The sequence below is a fragment of the Delphinapterus leucas genome, chromosome 8, assembly GCF_059928025.1.
Source record: "Delphinapterus leucas isolate spDelLeu-1000000601 "Yukka" chromosome 8, BTC_Dleu_Yukka2, whole genome shotgun sequence".
NCBI classification, from domain to species: Eukaryota; Metazoa; Chordata; class Mammalia; order Artiodactyla; family Monodontidae; genus Delphinapterus; species Delphinapterus leucas.
The window spans coordinates 107,969,921-107,993,273 of record NC_143136.1 but is presented as its reverse complement, the minus strand read 5'-3'; the positions used below and the strand labels follow the sequence as shown (position 1 = coordinate 107,993,273).

Genomic DNA, 23,353 nt, shown 5'->3' with positions numbered 1-23,353 from the left:
GTGAGCACGGCGCAGTCTTCACCCCAGAAAGCGTGTCCATCGAGTGCGGCCCTCAGGCCCTGACCTGCCCGTTCCTTCTTCCCACCCAGTAACATGTCCAATGCCTTGGCCAATGCCGTGTGCCAGCGCTGCCAGGCCCGCTTCGCCCCCGCCGAGCGGATTGTCAACAGCAACGGCGAGCTGTACCACGAGCACTGCTTCGTGTGCGCTCAGTGCTTCCGGCCCTTCCCCGACGGGCTCTTCTACGAGGTGAGCATGCTCCCCGGACCCAGCTCAGGGTCTGCCCTCTGGCAGCCTGTGGGCCATGCCTGGCCGTGGTCCTCTTGTGAAGGATGAGGCAGACACGCCAGCCCTTGAGCCGAGCAGTGCTCCTTGAGGACCTTGCTGGCCACCTCGGGGCCCCATCCCTTAGCTGTGAGATGTGAACAGTGTTCTCCTGGTGGCCATGGGTGCTGAAGGAGAGTCGCCGTTCATCCTGTCACCTCTGGGCAGATGCTGGGGGGCCCTGGGGTGCAAACACCCTGCCGTGGTGGCACTTACCCTCCCTGGGGTCATGCAGTAAACGTAACCCACGTGTACCAGATGGTGCTAAGCGCTCTGGTTGTAAGGCATCTCAGGGGAGGCGGGGTGGTGATCAGGGAAGGGAATGTCTGAGCAGACCTGAAGGAGGTGAGAGAGCAGCGTGTACCTGCAGGAAGAGCTCTCGGCAGAGGGCACAGCAAGGGCAAAAAGGCCCTGAGGTTGGAGCACGCAGGTATTTGAGGAGCAGTGGGGGGGCCGGTGTGATGGAAGCAGAGCAAAGGGAGAGGGAACAGAAGAAGAAGAGAGTGGGGAAGCAGATTTGCTTGGCCCCGTGGGGCTTCGTGGGGCCTCAGGCTTTCCTCCTGGGAGGGGCAGCAGCCACTGCAGGGTCTGGAGGGGAGGGGTCACATCGTCTGTCTGACCTTAGAGAAGGACCTCTGGTTGCTATGCTGAGGAGAGACTGTGCGGCGGGGACGGAAGCTAGGAGAACAGGTGGGACCAGAAGCTGATTATTTCGGTAATCCAGATGGAAGTGAAGGGGCCTACACTGGGCTGCACTGGGTCACAAGAGCAGATCGTTAAATTTTCAGCAGCCTTGCAAGCCAGTTGTTAAACACAGCCATTACTAAAAGTTAAATGATATAAACATACAATGAGATAAAACTGTATTGAAAACAAAGGTAACATTCGTTTTGCTGTACAGTAGAAACACAACATGGTAAAGCAACTATACTGCAATAAAAATTAATTAAAACAACAAAGGTAACAGATACTCAAAACTCACCGCTTCCTGATTACTTTATTACATTTCACGATCAGCTGTGCCTTTGAGGTTATGATTTGTTATTATGCCTGTGTGCTGGAAACACCGTACCGTGGTGGCTACTGACGTCTCTTCTCAGCTCCATGCGGAGGTCTGTTGGTAGCTTGAAATTGACCACGGGTGGGAATATTTATACCGTAGAAATCGGCAAACGCTGCAAGGCAGCCTCAGAGCCGGTTGTGAAATGTTTACCAGCACACCAGGGCAGTGCTCAGAGGCTGGACAGATTTCCAAGCTGATGGGACGGGCTGGTAGATGGCTGTGGGGTGTGTGATCTGCCTGGCAGAGCAGGAGTTGCTGTTGCCTGTGGTGCCTCCTGGGAAATGCTGGCCGATGATGGAGGCGGGGGTGGGGGGAGGGGAGATGTGGGCAGGGCCCTGTGGATGTGCCTACGACAGTTTAAATTCCTGCCGCCTCTGAAGGTCACTGGCTAGGGCTCTAGCCAGGTGCAGCTTAATAAGACACTCATTTTAGAGAACAGGGGAAAACCAAATACAATTATCAAGGGAGAAGAAAGCAGGGACTTTCTTGGGGCCACACTTGGGGCCAGTGTGAGGGCCCTCCTTGCCCAGACAGATGGGGACAGCGGCTGCAGGGCTCCCTTGCCCCCCTTCCTGTGTCCCTCCTTCTGTGTCCCTTCCCTGGGTCTTTTGTGGCCGCTGGGGGAATGGGCTTCTCACACAGGAAACAGGGCCAAGGGACACACAGAATTCAAACTCGATCCCCGCCCTCCCCAGCCTGACGTTCCGCCCCCAGCCCTCAGCTCGTTCCTGAGACCAACAGGGCCGAGATCTTCTGCAAACAGCAGTGGTCCTTTGCGGGGCTGGCCTTGCTGAGTTGCCAGCTTCTTGGAGGTCCCTCGCTTTGCACTCTCCCCAAGTCGAACAGGCCAATCCCGTTCCATCTCCAGGCCTTGCACGGGCAGCTCACTGTCCGGAATTACTCCCCGCACCGCCCCCCCCCCCCAGCTTCCTGTGGTGGTAGCAGGTGCACAAAGTGGGGTGTTTGTCCAGCGTCCCCGAGGGCAGGTCCTCACCCAGCAGACGGGCCAGCGCAGCTCGGGGGATGACAGTGCCTTCCTTGTCCTCTGTCTGCTGGCCCCGTTTGCAGCTCGAAGGGCGGAAGTACTGTGAACACGACTTCCAGATGCTGTTCGCTCCGTGCTGCAGGACCTGCGGTAAGGGCCGCACAGGCCTCGGCGCTGCCTGGGAGGCGGGTGGGCAGAGAGCTCTGCGCCTCAGAGCATCGGCCCCGGGCTCCCGCGGACGCCACCCTCCCGGCTCTGGGAGGGGCCCGCGGAGGGGCAGGGCACGAGGCGAGCAGGAACCTCTCTCCTCCAGGCGAGTTCATCATTGGCCGCGTCATCAAGGCCATGAACAACAACTGGCACCCCGGGTGCTTCCGCTGCGAGCTGTGCGACGTGGAGCTGGCCGACCTGGGCTTTGTGAAGAACGCCGGCAGGTGAGATGGGCCCCTCATCACGGGCCCAGGCCCGGTCCGGGCGCTGCAGGCTGAGGATGGGGCTGCCGTGCGGCCCTGTCCCTGCGAGGCGGACGGGAGAGCCCTGTCCAGTGTACGGGTGAGGACGGAGCCTGGAGAGAGTGAGGGATGGTGAGTCGGGGGCCACCCCAGGCTCGAGGCTGTTCCTGGGAGCAGGCTGACAGCATACAGCAAGGAGGAAGGCGGCCCAAGCGGGTGCCCAAGCGGCCCAAGTTGGTGCAGCGGAAGGATGAGGAGCTTTGAGTCAAGTTCCTGCCTGCCCGGCCGCCTCCAGTGCTGGCCCCGGCCGTCCACCTCTGTCCTCACGCCCCACGAGCGCTGCTGGAGGGACAGCACTCAGCTGGGGCCCAGGTTTCCTCAGCAGGCTAAGCTGTCACCTTCCACGAAGACTTGCTCTTTTCTCCCCGCCTCCTACCCGACCCCCCACTGTCCCTGCACCATCACACCCACAGCCAGGACCTCCCCTCCCCCTCCCCGACGGATGGGCACCCCTGCCGCCCGGCATCTGTGCTGCCCCCCTGCCTTGTCAGAGCGGGGGCCGTGTCCCTGCACCCAAAGCCCTGCTCACCCCACACACCCTCTCCAGCAGGGACTCATGGCTCTGGTCCGCTCTCTCTCCCTTTCTAAGGGCTCAGGCTTGGTGGCCCCCAGGGTTCAAAGCACCCTCTGAGCCTTCTTTCCACAGCGATTGCCTGCAGCCCTCCCCAGTCCACCAGCCGCATCCTCCCGTCTGCTCCCCGCCGCCCAGGCTGGTCGGTGTCTCCGCGGCCTTCACGGCGGCCCCCGCTCCTCTCTGGGCACCCAGGCCCCCGTGTTCTGGGAGTTTCCCCCTACTTCACGGCTGCGCTGTCCCTCTCCTCTCCTGGCTCACTTTCCTCCACCCGTCTCTCCATGTTGGGCTCCTCTGGGGCTCTGCACTGGGCCCAAAGTCCCGGTGCCTCACATGGTGAGTGTGTGCTGGGCAGTCCAGATGTCCACCTCCACCCCAGACCTCTCCCAGAGTACCCCACTGCCCACGTGCCAGCTCCACTTGGTGCCCAGAGGGCACCCCAAATGCCACAGAGCCCAACCAACCAACCGACTCCGAGTTTCCCCTCTGCCGACAGCCAGGCCTCAGGGAAGAGCAGGCCTGCCTCATTAGCAGCGCCCTAGCTGTCCATCTCCCATGCCCTCCCATCTGGGCACTTGTCACATTCTCTGGTGCCTGTCGAACACCCCTTCCTGACGCTGCTGTAGCGGTCTCGCCCATCTGCCTACCCCACCAGAGACGCGTGTTGTCCGTCTTGGTGTCTGCAGAGCACTCAGTAGCAGCCTGGGTATTGGGTGCGGATCTGAGAGACCATCGGGGGGCAGACAGTGCAGCGGGGCGGGGGGGGTGTCCCATGCTGGTCCGTGGGGTCACCTGCCGGGTGTGGGCCTGAGCCGCAGCTCACGCTGGGACCCCTGCTCCGGTGCTCTGCTGGAAAAATCCGGAAGAGGCTGGACGTGCTCAGGAAAGTAAAGTATCACTGTGATGAAAGGAGTGCGGGGGCCCTACGCACACCCTCCAGCCCAGGTCGGCGCTCTGAAGCCCACGGGGCAGAACTTCAGAGTCTGCGCGGGGCAGGCCCACCGTAGGACCACCAGAACCACAGTCCACACTGCTGCCTTTGCCTCCGCTTTGCCATTCTTGGGTCAGAGGGAAGAAAAGTTCTGGGGAGGGAGTTGTGTTAACCAAACAGAATAACCTTCAGTTACTAAAGTACAGTTATGTTTATGATCAGTGTAATCAAGTACAAGAAAGGACTGGTGAGGGCGATCAGACCACCCTATAAGCAAAACAGCTCAAAGCTTGGCCCGCCGGGACTGGTGGAAGCCTCTTGGGAAGGAGTGGGGCTCTGCCCCTGCTGGGTCTGGGTTAGTGGGAGACGGGTTCGCAGGCCGGGCCTTGCCCTCCCCGCCACCCGGCGGCGACAAAGCTCAGCTCCCTGTGACCGTCCCCCCATAGCACGTGTTCCACGGGGACTCGGGAAGGACTGGGCAGCTGCCGAGAAGCCCTGGGGATTGTCGGGCACATGCAGGTCTGTGTGTGGGTTTCTGGCGGGAGGGATGGAGAGCTGATGTGCCTCACAGGCCCCGCCCGTGTTGCTGGCTGTCACCTGGTGACCACCCTGAAATGTGCTTACAGTGTTGGGTTCTAATTTATAGCTTGTGTCCCCTAAATGCAGAGTCCTTTGGCAAAGGTGCCACAAAGGGACCTCAAAGCACCTTGCACTTGAGAGAAAACCTTTAGACTCTCCCCCCCCCCCGCCCCCACCCAGCTTCCAGTGCCCCCTCTTCCCGTGGGCCGTTTGCAGCTGTCTCCGGCGTCCTCTCTGCAAAGCTTCACCGCTGCGCCTTTCTGTCGGGGGAAGGAGGCTGGGCACCTCGCAGGCGGCCCTTGGGAGAGAAAGATGCTCTGGCCTCCTTGCCCCCTCAGCAGGGGGTGAAGTTGCTGAGTGTCTTGTGGCTGTGAGTGAGCGGGGCCAGTCTCCGCAGGGGGGTGGCCGTCTGGTCCCTTCTGTGCTCCCTGTTCAGGGATTTGCGTGGCAGAGAGGACAGAACTCGGCGCCGGGTGATGAGTTCGGGCCTCGGAGCAGGTGGTGGTGGCCCGCTGAGCCTGCAGTTTGTTTTCTCGGGGCCGCTGGGGTGGAGGCGGGCTCCTCCTTGGTGGCGAGTCTGAGGGCTGGTCCTTGGGGACGAGGCGGTGCTCAGAGAGGTGGCCCCCGGCTCACAGCTCCGACCTGGCGCTCAGCGAGCTCTCGTTGGTCTTCCCGTCGGCGCTGGGGGGCGGCCCCGGGAGCCTCTTGCCGCACAGCAGGCTGCACAGGGCGTCTCGGAACTTCTCGGCCACGAGGAAGTACATGACGGGGTCGAGAGCGCCGTTGAGGCTGCTGAGGCAGGACGTGATGCGGTTGCCGAGTGCCAGCGCACGCTGGGCGGCGCACGAGGTGCGGTGGCCGCGGTAACGCAGCACGTAGACGGAGCGGTGGACGTGGTAGGGCACGAAGCAGATGAGGAAGATGGCCAGCACCGCGGCGATCATGCGCACCGCCTTGTTCTTGAGGCGCCGCTCCACGCGTGGGCCCTGCCGCAGGCTGCGGATGACGAGCAGGTAGCAGGTGACCGTGGTGACGAACGGGAAGGTGAAGGCCACGGCCAGAGACGCGAAGGCGTGCTGGGAGGCCTTCTCCCTGTACAGCTGCAGGCAGACCACCGTGCGGTTGGTCCGCACCGTCTGCGGGCTCACCAGCAGCGGGGCCATGGCCACGGCCACCATCACCCAGAGGAAGGCGCAGGCCAGGTGGGCGTGGAGGGGCCTGCGGAGCTTGAGGGACTTGACGGGGTGCACGATGGCCAGGAAGCGGTCAGCGCTGATGCAGGTGAGAAAGTAGATGCTGGCGTACATGTTGAGGTAGAAGAGGAAGCCGGTGAGCCGGCACGGGATCTCCCCAAACGGCCAGTGGCTCCCCGAGAAGTGGTAGACAAGGCGGGTGGGCAGGACCAGCACGCAGGACAGGTCGGCCACGGCCAGGTGCATCAGGAACACGTTGGCAGGGGTGCCGGACTTGTGGTCCCGGACGAAGAGCCACAGGGCCAGGGAGTTGCCAACAAAAGCCAGGATGAAATCCAGGAGGTAGAAGGAGGCAAAGAGGACGTTCTCCAGTGGCGTCTCTTGGCCACATTGCTCCGTGGGGGCCAGGGAGGAGTTGGCCATCAGGCCTGGGGAAGCCACCTCGAGGCCATTCATGCTTTGGCTGGAGGTAGAGCCCGGGGCTGAGCCTGGAGGGAACAAGCAGACAGGCCCCGGAGAGCCTGCGACCGGCGGGGCGTCACCCTCTGCAGACGTGAGCCCCCGGAAGCCTGCGGTACCTGCCGACCCCGACCCTGTTCCACGCTCGGCATTGCCTCGGGGGCCACTGAGGACACCTCCTGGGTCCATCTGGGGGTGGGCAGGCATCACAGGCTCTCTGAACTTCAGCAGGAAGCAAAACCAAAACCAGGGACTGGGTGCTAAGCTGCTGCTGGGGCCGGCTCCCCACTGTGCAGCCACGTCCCTACAGGGCATGTGAAGGCCCTGGTTGGACCCTGGTGATCCGGAAGGCCACCTCTCAGGCCTGGGGGATGGAGTCAGCACCACAGGGAGAGCGTGGTGACCCGTCTGTCTGAGGCTCTGGGGGGTGCGAGGGCGGGGGGCGGAGCCCCACGTTTTCTGTCCCTTTCCCCTGTGTGCCGTCTGAGGGGCGGGGTGCATGGGGCCCCTGAGCCCCACTTCTCATGGGTGGATGGGCGGGTCACCTATTCCTGAGGGCCCAGTGTGTAGAGCTCAGCCATCTTCTCTTCAGCCTCGGGAGGACCCTGCGCACCCCTCCCTGACCCGCCTGCCCACCGGCTTCCCCAGTTCTCCCGGCACCCGCCACCCGCCACAGGAGGGCCTGGCCGGGAATGCAGCGTCAGAGTGTCAGGGAGGGCAGAGGCCTGCTCTGTCTGCCGGCACCTGAAGGCCATCCGGGCCTGGGTCCCAAGGTCTCTTGAACTTTCTGGACTTAGCCCATCAGCCCCACGGTAGGCATCTTAACGAGTGGAGACCTGTGTTTTAGAAAGCCCTTGGGCCCCAGGCCTGCAGGGGGTATTTTACCACCCAGGGTAGTTTAACTACCAAGAGGCGGATTCTTTCCCAGGAGAGGGAGAGCCATTTCTCCCAGAGGTAGACAGACCTGCCAGGGTTTTCTGGCCAAGATCTGCAGCCCCAGAGAGGCCCGGGGCCCAGGGAGGCGGCCTGTCTCTGCCTGGCCTCATCCGCCTGGTTTACCTACACCTGAGGGGCCGCGCAGCTCGGAGCCCTACTGGCCTTGCTAACAAGCCATTTCTGTCTGCCAACCCCAGGTCTGAGTGGGTGACCCTTGCTGCCGCCCCAGCAGACAGAGTAACAGGTTCCTATTTTGATTTTGGTCAACTCGGGAGATCCAGAAAGGAGAGGGAAGATCCCTAACACCCCGCCTCCCTCGCCAGGCCTGGGACCCGGGGGTGGGGGCAGGAGAAGGCAGGACAGCCGGGCCAGAGCGCCCTCTGTCCACACCCCACACAGTCCACAGCCCCGAGCGGGGGTCAGTTTCAGCCTCGCGCGCCCCTGCCTGCAGCGCAGCTTCTGGGGCTCCCCTGAAGCCCCGCCCCCCAACACCTGCACTCCCTGCCTGTGCGGTTGGGCTGCAGGGGGGCAGGAGAGGCGGGAAGCAGCAGGAAGCGGGGCAGCTTGCGCGGTGTCGTGTCCCGGCCGAGCCGCGAGACCCGGAGCAAGTTGCCTGCAAGCTTCTCCTGGCTCTTAGCCCTCCCCTTTCATGCCCTGGCAGGGCTGACAGGTGCCCCGTGCGCATGGGCACGTCAGCCCTGAGGAGGAGGCTGGGTGCCGTCCCCAGGCACGGGTTCCCACAGTAGAGGGAGGGAGGGTGGTCCAGACTGCGGGGACGAGGGGCTGTCGGGCCGGCAGCAGCTTCGTGCCTCGTTAACCACCACAGATGGCTGCGGGTGAGTGGCAGAGAGCATCTGGCCAGTCGTCCTCAAGCCGAGGGCGGGCGCTTGCCCGATCATGTCACATTTTAATTATTGAAGGGGTCCAGGGCAGTTCTCCTGCCCAGATGATGTCTCCTGGCTCCAGAGTGGTTCAGGCTGCCTGAAGTTCTACTACAGGGATTATTGCCTGTTGGTCCAGGTGTGTGTGACTTGAGGGGGGTGGTCTGGAGGCCAAGTGAGGGAGGGGTCCTGTTGCAAACCTGGGGCTGGGGAGGGGCTGAGCTGGGTGCCCTCCGCTCTGGGTGACCTCGGGCTGTGCCCCGCGGCAGTGCAGTCGTCACCCGGCCCCTCCGTCAGGGCCACTTCCAGGTACTGACCACCTCCTCTGGCCAGCATGAGGCGGCGGGCCTGCCTGGGCACCGCACACCAGTCCTGAGGGGCAGGCCTCAGTTGCCTCATTTTACAGATGAGGAAACGGAGGCTTAGCATTAGCTAACTTGCCCAGGGTCACTTGGCCGGGCGACGGCCTTGGAGTAGGAAGTCAGGTCAGGAAGACCCGGCGGGGACAGCCAACACCTCCACCTGCCTTTCTCGTGGAGGCTGACAGCTCCCGGCTGCTAGAGCTCGTGCTGGAGTTTCCTCCCTGGCTCAGTGGCTCCCACGGGGGCCTGGCCCGAGGACCATCGATACAGTTGGCACCACCCCTTGTTCAAAAAGCAGCACAATGGTGATGGCAGAGCAGCGAACCGAGCGTGGGCCCCGCGTGCCTGCACAGGAGGCACCTGGCGGGCGGGCCAGCGCCTGGCTTTCTGCTCCCGCCCCGTGCCCTCCGCCTCCCAGCCCTGAAGGCTGCGTGCGCCGTGCTCTCTCCGGGGGCGCAGACTTGGCTTCAGAATTCTTTTAGGCTCGCTCCTGCTTTGCCGGGGTTCCTCTCCCCTCCCCCACGTTAGGAGTTTCGGTGCTGGTCCTGCCGCGCGGTCCGCAGTGGCTCCGCGGGTCCCCAGAAATGCCCGCGCTCGCTGCCCCTCGGCGTGTCGCTCAGCTCGGGCAGGGCGACTGCAGTGCGTGCAGTTTGGCCCGGGCCTGGGCGGGCCTGGGGCCCCGGCCGGCCGTGGGTCAGGCGCAGGGCTTGGCCTCCGCAGAGGGGACGTGGGTGGGCCTGGTGGCGGGGGGGGGGGGTGGTGGTGGTGGTGGGGTGGTGTGGGGTGACCGTCTCCCGGGCATCGGCCGCCAGCACCTCTCCCTCCCGACTCCTCCTCTGGCCCCTCCCGGAGCCGCCTGGCTCGAGGTGAGGGGCACGGGGGCTGTCACTGCAGCCGTGGGACCGCAGGCCGGGCGCTCACTCTTCCTTTAAAAGCCCCGACAGGGAGACAGGAACACTGCCCGTGCGCTGCTCTCATTCAGACCGGGGCAGCCTGGATAACTAAGTCGGAGTCCGACCACAGAGAGGCGTCTCGGGGCTGGGGCTGGGCTCGCGTCCCTGCCCTGCTCTGCCTCCGCCTCTGCTGGGCCTGAGCTCCCCGCCCGCCCCGCCAGGCCCTGCCCTTACCTCTGTCGGCGGGTCTGGGGCGGCAGGTGGGCTGCAGCCTGTGGGTGGGTGGTGGGCCCCGCGCAGCTGTGGTGGAGGCCGGCTGGCTATTTAAGGAGGGGAGGCGAGGCTGCAGCCCCTCGGGCCCTGAAAGGCCGCTTCATTCCTGAGGGGTCCCCTGTGTGGTGGGCCACTCCTCTGGCTGCCTCTGCTGCCGCTGGGCCGTGAATATTCCAGTGTGTCCCAGCCGTCCCCCCAACCCCCCGCCCCCAGCTGGGCCACTGAGCGGCACAGAGGCCGAGTGTGCGACTGTCTTCGAAGCCGCAGAGTGGGCGCCGGCCGGGTGGGAGGCCTGGCTGGGACCGACAGACACAACAGGACGTTTCAGATCAGAGTAATTTCCTGGGAGGCGGGGAGGGGGCCAGGGAGGGGCTGGCCGCCATGGCAACGGGCCTGGGCGCCCAAGCCCGCACTGGCCATCGGCAGAGGGGGGTCTTGTGAATGGGGAGGGTGGGAGGCCAAGGAGTCTTGTTCGGTCCAATGAGAGGGGACTCTTTCAGGACACTTGCTTAGGGTCCTTGTGTCCTGCCCCGTATAATGGGGCCCCGTTTGGGTGTGCGGAATAAATCGCGGCCTTTATCTCGAGCGGGGCGCAGCTGCAGGCTGCCTCATAATGGGGCGCTGTCTGTGCCTGTGGGGACCCGGAGGCCTGGCCCTCGCCTGTGTGGGCTCCTCCTCTGGACGGGAAGCCTGGGAAGAGGGTCGCTGCGGCCCGCCGCCCACCTGCCCCACAGCTCCTCCTGGGAGTCTGGGAGTCTGCGGGGTGTTGCGATGTTGACAGTGGCTGCTCCTGTGACGGCTGCAGCAGTGCTTGGTTCTCCCCGTCTTTCCCAAAGTGATGCATCCGGTAACACAGGGAGCCGAATCACCATTCCTAATTTCAAAAGACTTCAGAAAACTTTTTAGTTACAACGTTGAAAGGTGTACACAGCCATCCCTGGGAAGTGCCTGCCACAAGTACTGTCTGAAATTCTTTCGCACAAACCCGTGCACTTGGGATCACTGCCCATTTTACAGACGGGGAAACTGGGACTCAGAGAGGTGAGGTAACTGGCCAACGACAAACCAGTGGGGTGGCCGAGCCCACATTTGGACTCAAGCGTGTGTCACTCTAAAACTCAGGCTGTATGCGTGTGTGTTTTGTTCTCTTCTGTTGCAGCTCAGTGGTAAAATTCTTAGGTTCCATCTTCATTCTGCCTGGGAAAAAATTCTGCAGGTTGCCTTTAGATCTGGCGCTGGGATCAGGTCTGTTGAAAAGACGTTTCCCGTCTGGGGTTCCGTCAAGAGAGTGGGACTGCTCAGTTCTGTCATGCCTGGGAGCCGGTGGGGTGTGCGGCCCCCCTCCCCGCTGTGGCCCGGGGTGGCTGTCTGGGAGAACTGGCTCACGGTGACTTGAAATGTGGGAGTCTGGCTGGCTTCTGTCGGGTGACTGATGGCAGTGGTTTTAAGGGCACTGACCGTTGCAACAGAATTTTGAGGAGTTGCGCTAATTTCCATATCTTTGAAACAAAAACCGTTCCGTATGGGTTGCATGTTGTCCTACTGCTAAAGACGAGTCACCAGGATTGGAGTGGGGTTGTAGGGAATAAACGCCCTGTCTGTGGCAGAGACGCAGCAGGCGGCAGGCGTGGGAGTGGCCCCGCCGTGGCAGGAGGCCTGGGATGGGGCTGGGGCACGGGGTGTCTGGGGGAGAGTGGGGCGGGGAGAGCCCGCTGGGCTTCAGGGATCTGGGGACGGAAGGGAGATGGGGACTGTAGCCACAGGCCATGTCTGTGGCCCCTGGGCCGGTAGAGTGAGCTGGGGGGCCCCAGGCCAGGAGACGACCTTCCAGTCTCGGTGGCCACGTCATCGTGGGAGATGACGCCCGCCGTCCTTCCCTTCTTGTCTTTTACGATCATTCACCCACTTACGCATCAGAAGACCTGTCCTGAGCCGCTGCCCTGTGTGGGGCACACGGGGTCCGTAAGAGCACAGCTGGGAGCTGGTCGGCACCTTAGCAGGTGGCTGCTGGGCACTCCCTTGGGCCCCTTGCCCTTCACCCCGGGGAGCTAGGACACACTCAGGGCAAGCACAGGGCAGTCCAGACCCAAACGCGGTAGGAGGCACTGCGGTCAAGGCCATGGAGTTGGCTGCCCTGGCACCTAGGGTCGGCCCACCACACCTGCCTGGGGGCTCCTGAGTCTGAGAGTTACCCTCTGAAGCGGACTCCCTGGCCCGCCTCTAGAGGCCCGCGCCGGTATCGGGTGGCTGGGAGGCTGGTGAGAGCGGGCTGGGGACCCGGAACGGGAGGGAAGGAGGGCCCGAATGCTGAGAGCACTTGCAGACGGGGTGGCAGGTGGGGGGTGGGGGCAGTGCACTGGGGCCTTCGTGCAGCTTCGCCCGGGGACCCTGAATCTAAATTCCTGCCGCCTTTGAGGCCCCAGGAAACAGAAACCATGTTGATTTATCTCTCTCGGTAGAGACCGCAGCTGTGGCCCAGTGGAGGGAGTAACATCAGAAATTACTCTGAGGTCTTTACAAAAAAGACTTTGTAATGACAGTTCCTGGGTCTGGGGGCCTCCATCTGACACAGCTGCACTTGTCTTTGGAGACAGAGAGAGCCTGTAGACGTCCGGGTTCCCCTTTGTCCGGCCGACCCCTGAGGAAGCAGGCGTGCAGGCCCAACGGGCCTGGCACTCCTTGGCCCCTGGGCTGGGCACGAAAGTCACTATACGGTCACTCGTGTGTGTTAAGAGACATTTGAAAAATAAAATGAATTTTTCAGCAAATGCCCATGAAGTGTCTGCTCTCGTCCACACACGATGTCCTAGGCTCAGAAAAAGCGTAAAGAAGAAAAACGCCACATTTGCCGTACTGTCCAAACACGGCGTGCTGCTGTGTTTCCTCCTGGTCTTTGCCCCGTACAGAGGCTCCTTTTAGAGGGTGCACCGTGGCCTTCCCGGCCGCAGGACTGTTGGCTTGCTTTTCTGGACCACCGAGCTGAGCCCCCCGACGCTTCCTGGCAGGCGTTCGTTCAAGCTGCGGGCGGGGGCCGGGGGCGTCTTCTCCAGGGAGGTGGCCCAGGCTGCCCGGGCAGGAAGAGTGGCTCTGCCCCTGACCCCCACCTCACTTCTCACAGGCACCTGTGCCGACCCTGCCACAACCGTGAGAAGGCCAAGGGCCTGGGCAAGTACATCTGTCAGCGCTGCCACCTGGTCATCGACGAGCAGCCCCTCATGTTCAAGAATGATGCCTACCACCCAGACCACTTCAGCTGCACCCACTGCGGGTAGGTGCACAGCCGGGCCCGGCTGGCCGGGAAGGGGGAGAGCCGGGTGGAGGTGGGCCGGCCGCCCGGGGGCAGTGATGGGGCGGGAGGGGAACACCAGGAGGGGCAGAGAGGGGCGTCCGGAGAGTGGGGTGCAGGGGCAGGTAGAATGGGTCCAGAAGGGCACTGCTGCAGGAAACGCCTCTCAGGCGAGGCTGACAGGAGGACTCATGGGTGAGGGGGGGCTGCCCCCCAGCCCCGCCGCCGGCGAAGCCGAGGGGAGGGAATCCCAGGTACGGAGGATGAGCGTGAGGTGGAGCGGGTGAGGGAGGAAGGAGAGGCCACGGAGCCATGCCCTCGTGCTGGTCCCAGACGCCCAGCCTGGTCTGGAGGGCGGGGGCCCGGGGAACAGATCTGCGCCGCCTTCTTCAAGGGCCGGGCGGGAATCCTGTGCCCTGGGGCCCGTCTGGGGCACAGGAAGTCTCCAAAGAGAGCAGAGATGAAAGCCACGCCTGCCCCGGGCGGGTGCTCTGCTGGGACCGAGCTGGTGGGGGGTAGAGGTGGCGGTGTGTCTCAGGAAGCTGCTTCCCTGGCGCTGGAGGGGCTGGGGTGACCCTCCCAGCACGACAGGCCACGGAGGGGCAGGGTGGTCACCTGGGGTCTTCACGCTGTCTTCCAGGAAGGAGCTGACTGCAGAGGCCCGCGAGCTGAAGGGCGAGCTCTACTGCCTGCCCTGCCATGACAAGATGGGTGTCCCCATCTGTGGGGCCTGCCGCCGGCCCATCGAGGGCCGTGTGGTCAACGCGCTGGGCAAGCAGTGGCACGTGGAGGTGAGCGAGGCCAGCCCGGACAGCAGGTGGGCGCCCTGGCTCCCGTCCCCAGCCAGCCTGGCCCCGAAGCCCCTCCACACGCCCTCCAGCCCCCAGGCCATGTGGCCGGCTCCCAGTGGGGACCTTCCTCGTAGGTGCTATCCCTCCTCACCCCTGGTCTGGGACAGGTCTGTCCACGGGACCCAGCAGACTTGAGCCCACAGGCCATGGCTGGGCAGGCACACCCCCTCCCTCCCTCCCCATCCTGGCCTTCTAGAGGATTCCAAAATCATGAGAACACCTTGGGGACACTGGTCCTGGGTGCCCTGTGGGATTGCGGTTGGCGGAAGTGGCTGCGTGTCTGGCCCACCTGCAGGTGAGGTGCTCAGGTGTGTCTGACTGGCTGTCCGGGAACACTCACCCCTGCGCTGGGGGCTCTGATGGCCTTAGGGACACCACCTGGCAGGGAGGCGTGCAAGCCTGTGACTGGGCCAGCTCTGTGTCCCACAGTCTCTGCCCTGGGCGGCCTCTTGGCGAGGGTCCTGGCACGGCCCCCAGCCCCCCGGGGGAGGGTGAATCCTCACACGCCACGGCCTTCCGCGGGCGGAAGGTGTGCCCGGTGACTCTGGGCCTGTAGAGGTGTGCACCAGAAGCAGACGGTGCAACCCACCACGGCCCGGGCACCTCGCCGGCCCCGACACGGGGGCCGAGGGTGCCCCGTGGGCCCGGGGAGGATGCAGCGCCACCAGGCATCAGGGAAAGAGTGGGGTCTGCTGACCGTGAGCAGTCCGTGGAGGTGTCAGCCCAGCGAGGCCCCCCACCCACCAGCCTCCGCTTCCTGGCTGTGTGCTGGGAGGTCGCTCCAGGCCTGACGCTGCCCTCCCTGCACCCCCCCGCCACCCCAGCACTTTGTCTGCGCCAAGTGTGAGAAGCCGTTCCTGGGGCACCGGCACTATGAGAAGAAGGGCCTGGCCTACTGTGAGACCCACTACAACCAGGTAGGGCCCGGGACAGGGGAGGCGGGAGCTGTGGGGAGCCGGCAGGGCGCGGGCTGGGAAGGCGGCTGTGTCCGTGGCAGGAGAGGACACGGGGCGGCCCCCGGGGCCCCGCCGCGGGTGCTGAGGCCAGGCCTGTGAGCTCAGGGTCTCGGGACCGGGGCAGCCCTCTGGGCCTCAGGGTCCCCATTTGAGAAACGTGCCTTGTGGCCCAGGCCTGCCCTGGGCACTGAATGAGATGGCAGTGTTAAGTCCTGGGCTCTTGGGGTGACATATACTACCATCTCCTCCCCCCTGCCAGGCTTGGCGAAGCTGCCCAGCCTTTCTGGCACAGAGGACAGGGTTACTGCCTTGCCCACACTTCTCAGGACACGGGCGGGAGCAAAGGGGTCTTAGGGGGAGCAATGCCTCCACATGCTGTCTTTCCCAGGGGGTAGTTCTGATAGACCCTCAGGCCTGAGGCTGTGCCCTGGCAGGAGGCCCAGGTGGCTGATGAGAGCTGCCCTTTGGGGGGTGGGTGGGGACCACACTCCTGGCTCTGAGCTTGGGGCACGAATGCCTGCAGCATGTTTAACACCCGCTCTGTCTACAGCTCTTTGGGGACGTCTGCTATACCTGCAGCCACGTGATCGAGGGCGATGGTAAGGCCCCTGTCCCTGTGCCCCCTTCCCGCCCCAGGCCCCGTTCCCCCGCGCTCTCTGGGCTGTGGGTCCTGCGGCTGCGTGCCCAGCTGGCCCTCCGTGTGCACAGCTGGGCCTCTGGCTGGCCTGGGGGGGCCGCTAAGCCCCCATCTGACCCTCACAGTGGTGTCGGCCCTCAACAAGGCCTGGTGTGTGCACTGCTTCTCCTGTTCTACCTGCAACAGCCGGCTCACCCTGAAGTAAGTCGTGCTGGCTCCCAGGGGTCGGGGGCCGAGGAGGGCAGAGACCTGCAGGGTGTCCCCCTCCCTCCCCCTGGAGCCCATCAGGGGCTCACGTTGGAGTCGGCTTGCCATGGGCTCTTCCCTTCGTCGGACCCTCCCTGAATGCTCACTGTTATCAGGCCCTGGGGGTGCAGTGGGAGCAGGGGCAGCCCCAGCCCCGAGAAGGCAGGTCCAGGGACCCCCCAGGGCACGGTGGGAGGAAGAGTCACACTAGCCTCGGCGCTCGGAAGGGCGCCGGCCTCTGGGGAGGGGAGGACACTCCGGCTCAGGGAGCAGGAAACACGCTCAGAGCCAAAGGAGCTAGACCTCACCTAGGAGGCTGAGAGGGGGAAGGACAGCTGGAGCAGTGAGGTGAGGTGAGGTGCGGCCCGGCGTCTGAGGACAAGAGGGAAGGTTCTGGAGTTCCAGCATTCCAGAGAAATCTCTAGGCAGAAAGGGAGGCCTGGAGGCCCGTCTCCTCGTCTCCCATGGCGTCCGGCCAGAAGGTGCCCCCCGGACCTGGCCGGCTGGCGCGGGGACAGGCTGGGGTAGGGGAGGTGGTGGGCTCTGGGCCAGGGGTCCGAGGAGACCCTGGCTCTCCTGGCCGCTGCCCCTCCTCTGCAGGAACAAGTTTGTGGAGTTCGACATGAAGCCTGTGTGTAAGAGGTGCTATGAGAAGTTCCCGCTGGAGCTGAAGAAGCGGCTGAAGAAGCTGTCGGAGCTGGCAGCCCGCAGGGCGCAGCCCAAGTCCGCGGGCCTCCAACCCGCCTGAGAGGCCCGCCCGCCGCCTGCCTCCCGCCATCGTCCTCCTGCTCCCCCCGGCTTCGCTGCCCGCCCCCGCTGCCCGAACCTGTGGCTTCTCCCTGCCCGTCTCTCCGCTCAGCATCCCCCCCCAAGGCGTCCCGTCCCTCCCCTCCCTCCTTCCACGAGGCCAGAGGCCACGGGGCAGGGGCCTGGGCGTGGCAAGCCTGTGACACATCCTCGTCCACAGCTTCAGCCCGAGGTCTTCCAGGGACAGAAGCAAGTAGGGCCAGGGTCACCTGGGCCGGCCTGTCCTGACCTGTCCCATCCCCGCAGGAGGCCTCGTGGCTCGCATTCTGTGGCAGCTTGGCCAGCCTCCGCCCCCCCGTGGCACAGGTGTAGCCCACGGCCAGGCGGCCGCCCGGACCCCAGGGCCATGTGGGTGGGCGCCCCCGGGGAACCACCCTGCAGTCCCCCGACTACGCACGCGCTCAGCCAAGCAGGAGCCTCGTGCCCAGGCCAGGCCGGCGAGTCCCGCTTCTTCAGCCCACGCAGCAGTGGGAGGGCCCCCGCTCGCCCCACCGCCAAGGCACCCGCTGACTCCCCGGTGCAGCCTGGGGCTAGGAGGTGGTGGGCTCTGGTGGGCGGCTCATTCCTGCCCTCCGGGGAGGACAGCATGGGGCCTTGGTGTTGGGACTCACACTTGCACAACGAATGAAGGCTTTTCTACACGACCCCAGCGCTTGCGTGGTTTGTGACATTGCGGTGGATATGCTGCCGCAGGGTTAGGGAGACAGACGCCAGACCGGACAGGCATCCCAGGGCCAGGCTGCCGACAGAGACCCTCAGTCCTTGAAGGCTGGCCCGGTGGGTGGAGTCGGGGGACAGGCTCCGACAGGGCTGGCGGGGGCCGTGGGCGCCCAGCCTAGGCTCCGAGGCCCCGCATGCAGCTCCGCCCTCGGGGCAGCGAAGCCAGCAGCCACCTCCAGCAGACCCTCCTGGCGGCAGCCCGTGTCCGGTGCCGGGCAGGGGAAGGAGGAAAGGTGTGCAGAGGGGCCTGTAGAAAGCATCTCTGCAGTCTGAGGCGGAGGAAGGGAAGGGGTGGGGGTGGAAGGAAAGGGAGGAGGGAGACACGAAGGAAGTCACACCATGAGGACGGAGGTGTCCTCTGCTGGGCCTGGACGGGCCGCAGTGCTTTTTGCTTTCTTTGGAAGGAACCCTTTGCTGGACCTGCTGCCCACCCGAGCCCCAACCCGACCCTCGTCTCTCGCTGACACACTCCCCACTGTTCTGCGGAACTTTTATTGAACATTCCTGGGGGGAGTCCTCCCCGCCATCCGTCCGTCGGCCTGGAGGCCTGCCAGTCCCGGCCCTGCCCTTCGGCCCTCAGAGTCAGCACCCGGGTGGGGGGGGGGGGTCCCTGGGGTGCCATAGGGTGGTGGTACTGGGGGTTCTGGGGAGAGGGTGACTTGAAAGGCTGCCACCAGAGGGCAGGCCTTGGGCCCAGAGAAGGGTCCTCGGGAAGTGCCACCAGGAGCCCCCGATTGCGGAGGGTGGCTGAATGGGCAAGAGGCCCCTGCTGCTAGGGACTGGCCGGGACTGAGGTCCGGGGGTCCCGCTGCTTGTTCACGGTGCTCAGCAGCTGCTGCACGTACGAGGTCAGCAGGTCGTCCATCTTGTAACCCTGGACGGGGGGGGGAAGGGTGGGGTCGGAGTCTGAGGGGTACAGCTAAGCGGGGCTTGGGCCAGAGCTTGCGGGGCCCAACCTCTGCCTCAGTGACACACCGGGCAGGGCGTGAAGAGAGAAACAGGGCTCCTGCGGCTGGGCCCCGAGTCCCCTTCCCTCCCTGGGACCACAGGCCCCCCTGCCAGGCCTTGTTGCCCCCCTGGGTGACACGCCCAGCCCTTCCTGAGCTGCACCTCCTTCCTCTGCCGGCCCAGCCTGGCCTGCCCACCCCAGGCATGGGGGCCACGTCCTCCCAGGGAGCAACTCGCCTGGTGGCCAGGGGGTTGGGTCAGGGTCGGGGAAACCCAATGTCCGGAGCCTCTGGGTCCCTCGTGTCTGGGCTGGGAGAAGGCCCCCGGGCCTCGGGCTCACCAGAGAGGTCTCACACAGCAGGCGGCTGCCCCGGCCCAGGCTCCCCAGCACCATGTGGAAGTAAGTACTGCCGCTGCTCCAGCTGGCAATCTTGGTGAAGGGGTAGGTGGTGAGCAGGTCCTGGGGGCACAATGGGCGGTGGGTAGAAGCCAATCAAAGCCCAGACGGCCCAGGGGCCCTGAGTCTGAGCTGCTGCCCGGGGTCCTCCAGAGCCCATGGGGCCATGTGTGGGAGCCCAGGAGGGCAGCCCCAGCTGCGCAGGGGCCCAAGGACCCTGGCGCAGTCCCCGGGGTCCTGCCACTACCTTGGTCTTGGGGTGGATGAGCAGAACCCCGTGCCGGTTGATGGCGATGAGGATGATGTCCGGGTAGGAGGGCTCCGAGGTTTGCTGGGGAGGGAGGGGGGTCACAGTGATCACAGCCCAGCCTGGGAGGCCAGGCGGCCCCTCCCCGAGACGTACGCACGCACACACGTGCACACTTGCTCCCCCAGACCTGGCCGCTGGCCCTGCCCGTGGAGCGTTTTGGGGAGAAGCTCAGGCTGCTGGGGCCAGAGCCGGGTGGGGCCTGCGTAGGCAGGATGGCCGGGCTTGGGGCGCGGCCTACCTTCACCTCGAAGAAGGCAGACCCGAAGGTGGGCCACCGGCAGATCCACTTCAGGAAGGCCACCTTGGCCTCCTCCACTGTCATGTCCCTGCTCTTGTCACAGGCCAGGAGGATGCGCTGGGGGAAGCAAGGGCCAGTGAGGGCCTGAGTGGAGGCCACTGCCCGACCGGGCTGCCACACAAGGCCCCGAGGTCCTGGCCCAGAGCGGCAGCTGCTGCCTGAGGCCGTGGACAGCGCGGGGAAGGTGCTACAGCGGACCCAGGCCACCCCCCACGGTGGCACCTGGGCGGGGTCCCTGTGGGGGCAGCAGCCGAGGGGCCCCTTCCCAGCCCCTGCCAAAGACCTTCTTCCATTCCTCTGAGGACATCAGACGTGTGAGGTTCTCAGGCACGAGTTCCCTCAGGACCTTGGGCATGCTAGCTAGCTGGGACCGGTCATTGCCAAACTGGGCCTTGTAGATGAGGGCTGCCAGGTGGACGGCATCCTCCTGTGAGCACTTGTGGAACCCACGCAGGTACTTGGGCAGCTCCTGGGTGAAGGACAAGCTGGACTTCAGGCTGCAGCCACGCCCGGCTTCATGCTCATGTGGTAGCCCGCCCCCATCCAGGAAACCGAGCCCGCAAAAAGCTAAGGTCATCAGGGTAAGGTGTCCAGCAGAGGGAAGGCCACTGAATGGAGGCAGGGCTCCCTGCCGTCTCGCCGTGGAGGGCAAGGGCCAGTGCTCCACGGGCTGCAGGACCCTCTGCGCGCCTCCCCGCCCCGGCAGGCAGGCATGCTGCAGGTGACGGTGCGGCCGCTGTCTCCAGACGCCGCTGTCCTTCTGCTCCTGGCTCCAGAACCCTCAGGGGCGCGGCGGGCCCACCGAGAGGCCCTGGGCAGGAGCTGGGTGCCCAGGGGCGAGGCGGCCGTGCTCCACTCTCAGGGCAGGTGTGGGCTGGAGCGAGGGTGGCCCCAACGCCCACCAGGAGGGGCGGCCCGGGTACCTGATGGTAATGGAGTATGGTGTCTGCCTTCACATCTCTCCCTGGGGCCACGCTGAGCCACAGTTTCCGCATGAAGTACACCTGGTAGGAGAGCGTCACAGCGGCCCCTGGATAGAGGCGGCAGTGAGCACCAAGCCTGTCCCTGGCCCAGCAGGCCCGGGGCGCTGCCCGCCCACCCCCGCACCCTGCCCCTTGGCCCCTCGCATCGCCGCTGTGTTTGTTACTGCGGCCTCCCCAGCTGGACAGCCTCCATGCCTCTTCCTCCCTGGGCCTCAGCTCTTCCTCATCCCTCAAGATAAGTGTGGCAGCCCCCTCTTCCAGCAGCACTCGCAGATCTCCCCGTGGGGTCAGGCCCCGTTCCGCCCTCTCTGCCCCCATGCACCCTCCATCACCCCGCAGTCCCGCCACGTGTTCTAGGCCCGCCGCATGCCCGGCCCCTGCCGGAGTTGGGAGAGCTCCAGGGGCAGGGCCTGACCGCCTGGCCCCAGGCCTGGCCTACCCATGACCCAGGGAACATGAAGGGGAATGAGAATAAATGAATAAATGAATGGGCATAGCCATGCAGGAGTGGCCCGGGGAGCCCCCTGACCCTGGCCCAGGAGGCAGACAAGCCCTCCCCCGCCTCACATCCCTGCAACGCCCCTGCAACGCCCCTTCCCCGCCCCACCTCTCCTTCCCGGCCTCCCGGCCCCTCCCCTTCCCGGCCCCGCCCCTCCTTCCCGGCCCCGCCCCTCCTTCCCCTCCCCTCCCCTCCTTCCCCGCCCCTCCCTTCCTTCCCCGCTCCACTCCTCCTTCCCGTCCCCACCCCTCCTTGCCGGCCCCTCTCCTCCTTCCCCGCCCTTCCCCTCCTTGCCTGCCCCACACCTCCTTCCCCGCCCCTCCCTTCCTCCGCCCCACTCCTTCCCGGCCCCTCCCCTCCTTCCCCGCCCCACCCCTCCTTCCCGGCCCCTCCCCTCCTTCCTGGCCCCAGCCTGCCCCACAGAGCCCTCCCCTCACCTTCCTTCTGGGGCTTGTTCTTCTTCACCCAGTCGGCCACCTGCCTCAAGGAGTCAAAGAAGAAGTCTCCCTCCTTCTGGCTGATGACCTGGGGCGGGTGGAGAGGAGGGCACAGGGAGGCATGCAGGTGTGCGGCATCCAGGGATCCATCTCTGGCCTGGGAGGCTAGGTGCCGCACTGGGGCTCTGACCCCTCCTGCCTACGTCCCTTCACCCTGTGTGCCGCGGGGGGCCTGGCCCAGCGCACGTGGGAGACCTCCGCCCGCCCGCCCTCCCTCCCTGCCTCCTGGCCCCTGGCCTGCTGGGCCGCGCACCTTGTCCGCGATCTTGATGAAGAGGCTGCAGCCCTCCCAGGAGGCGAGCTGCAGCCGGGCGGCGATGCTGTCGCACACCTCCCGCACCCGGGTGTTGGTGCCCACCTCCACCATCTGGGCAGAGAGGGGGCAGGGGAACGTCTCAGGACGCGGCTCGGCCCGGGGTGACCCTCAACAGCCTGCTGACTGGGGCTGGGGTCGCGCCTGCCCTGTCCTGAGAAGGGCAAGACTCCCCCTCTGGAAACCTGGCCGGATGTATGCGCTGTTTGGTCACAGGGCTTGCTGTCTTGGGGTCCCAAGGGTCCCAGCCTTTTGAACTTGCTCTTGAGAGCCTGCCGCCAGACTGTGGGAACTTTGTCAAGGCCACAGTCCGCTTGGGGAGGGCTGTGAGGGCCCCTCGCTGCACTGCTGCCCCTTGGCCGAAGGTCTCCCGACTCCCACCTGTCCCCTCCGCCGTCCCCAGAGGCCGACTGGGCTCTGTCCGCAGGCACCCCATGGCGGCCCTTGCTCACCATGTCCTGGGGCCGGGTCGGAAGCCTGAGGGGCCCCCAGCCCTGTGGCCTCTTCTCCCTTGTGCCCAGCCTAGAATGCCCCCCACACCTTTGGGACGTCCAGACTCCCGACTGCACTCCAGCCTCCCCGGGGCCCATCCCTCCCCTGTGTGGCCCGGAGCACCTGAGGGCGCCCAGCACTCAGTTCATGCTCATGGGGACTGGGGTGGGGCGAAGCGGTAGTTTCGGGGGAGACGGGGCAGGGCTAGGAGAGCGCTGAAGGGGAGACCATCCACTCTATATTGGAAACAGCCGTGTCGGGCGGTGTCTCCCGGCTCTCCTCGGGTGACCCCTGTGGGGAGGGACCTTGCTCCAGCTGCGGGTCCCCGGGGGGCACAGGGCCTCACCTCGCTCGTGTTGTTGGGCAAGCAGATCTTGTGGCACATGCGGGAGACGTTCTGCTCCACGGCCTCCACCTCCACCTGGTGCGGGGGCTGCTTCCGGGGCCCCGCCCTGGAGCAGACAGTGCACGCGCTGCACATGCCACCCGACACCCTCACCTGGGCCCAGCCTCTAAGCTAAGCTCTGTGCCAGGTACAAAACAAAAGCCAACCCCGAGACCACCGGCGTTCTGGGGGGCTGCCCTGCCTGCAGTGCTGGGCACACGGTCTGGAGGAGGCAGCAGTGGCCAGCCTGGCCTCACTCCCAGGTGCCCCGAGGTTCTGAGGACACACATGGGGAGGGGACCCAGGCTGGCCAGGGGTGCTGGGCCCGGCACCAGTAGGCAGGGTGAGTTGTGCTCTCATTCCCACACAGCTGGGCAGGGGTTGAGGATGGGGACGCCCACCCTCCCCACTGCGACCCAGGCTGCCACTCACTGTCACGCCTGCTCTCCAGGTCACCCCAGCCTCTTGCACAGACACAGGAGACCAAGCCAGGGCTGGAGGGCAGGCAGAGCCAGGGAGGAACTGCAGGACGGGCTGGCAGGGATGGGTCTGAGCTCAACTACTGTGGGCTGGGCTAGGGGGACACACAGGCGGCTGGGGACATCAAGGTCATCCTCTGGCCTCGGGGTAGTTCCTTCTCTGCCCTGGACAGGCAGCCACAGGGGCAGGAGGAGCTCATGGCCAGAAACCTCCACTGACCAGCCTGGCCGCCCTGCAACCCTCTGGGGCCTCACTCTCCATCTTCCTCCCCGGCTGCTGGGACCTG

The 23,353-nt window shown here is 65.1% G+C and overlaps 3 protein-coding genes across 4 annotated transcripts in view; 1 reads left to right on the top strand and 2 right to left on the bottom strand.

The window, feature by feature from the left end:
- The window catches only part of LIMS2 (LIM zinc finger domain containing 2), a 36,004-nt gene extending 18,342 nt beyond the window's left edge, over positions 1–17,662 (top strand). The window contains exons 2-10 of one of the 2 annotated variants that reach the window (XM_022590557.3): positions 90–249; positions 2,456–2,522; positions 2,686–2,806; positions 13,081–13,230; positions 13,889–14,039; positions 14,924–15,016; positions 15,606–15,654; positions 15,818–15,893; positions 16,539–17,662. In XM_022590557.3, the coding sequence (XP_022446265.1) occupies positions 90–249; positions 2,456–2,522; positions 2,686–2,806; positions 13,081–13,230; positions 13,889–14,039; positions 14,924–15,016; positions 15,606–15,654; positions 15,818–15,893; positions 16,539–16,686 (1,015 nt within the window). In that variant the 3' untranslated portion in view covers positions 16,687–17,662. The remainder of the gene's footprint in view (positions 1–89; positions 250–2,455; positions 2,523–2,685; positions 2,807–13,080; positions 13,231–13,888; positions 14,040–14,923; positions 15,017–15,605; positions 15,655–15,817; positions 15,894–16,538) is intronic. The other variant, XM_022590559.3, reaches the window with a different exon arrangement.
- GPR17 (G protein-coupled receptor 17) lies at positions 5,383–7,082 on the bottom strand. The gene has a single exon (XM_089916920.1). The coding sequence runs from the start codon at positions 6,930–6,932 to the stop codon at positions 5,595–5,597; it is 1,338 nt and encodes a 445-aa protein (XP_089773046.1). The 5' UTR covers positions 6,933–7,082; the 3' UTR covers positions 5,383–5,594.
- Positions 17,537–23,353, bottom strand: part of MYO7B (myosin VIIB) — a 77,980-nt gene continuing 72,163 nt past the window's right edge. The window contains exons 39-47 of the mRNA XM_089915928.1: positions 22,549–22,654; positions 21,651–21,764; positions 21,338–21,425; positions 20,342–20,448; positions 19,702–19,887; positions 19,359–19,475; positions 19,058–19,141; positions 18,754–18,873; positions 17,537–18,339 (exon numbers count right to left, since the gene is read on the bottom strand). Of these exons, the coding sequence (XP_089772054.1) occupies positions 18,238–18,339; positions 18,754–18,873; positions 19,058–19,141; positions 19,359–19,475; positions 19,702–19,887; positions 20,342–20,448; positions 21,338–21,425; positions 21,651–21,764; positions 22,549–22,654 (1,024 nt within the window). The 3' untranslated portion in view covers positions 17,537–18,237. The remainder of the gene's footprint in view (positions 18,340–18,753; positions 18,874–19,057; positions 19,142–19,358; positions 19,476–19,701; positions 19,888–20,341; positions 20,449–21,337; positions 21,426–21,650; positions 21,765–22,548; positions 22,655–23,353) is intronic.

What these genes read in the sequence shown, in the direction of transcription:
- GPR17 (XM_089916920.1), bottom strand. Translation starts at nt 6,932, where the DNA reads ATGCCCTGTAGGGACGTGGCTGCACAGTGGGGAGCCGGCCCCAGCAGC.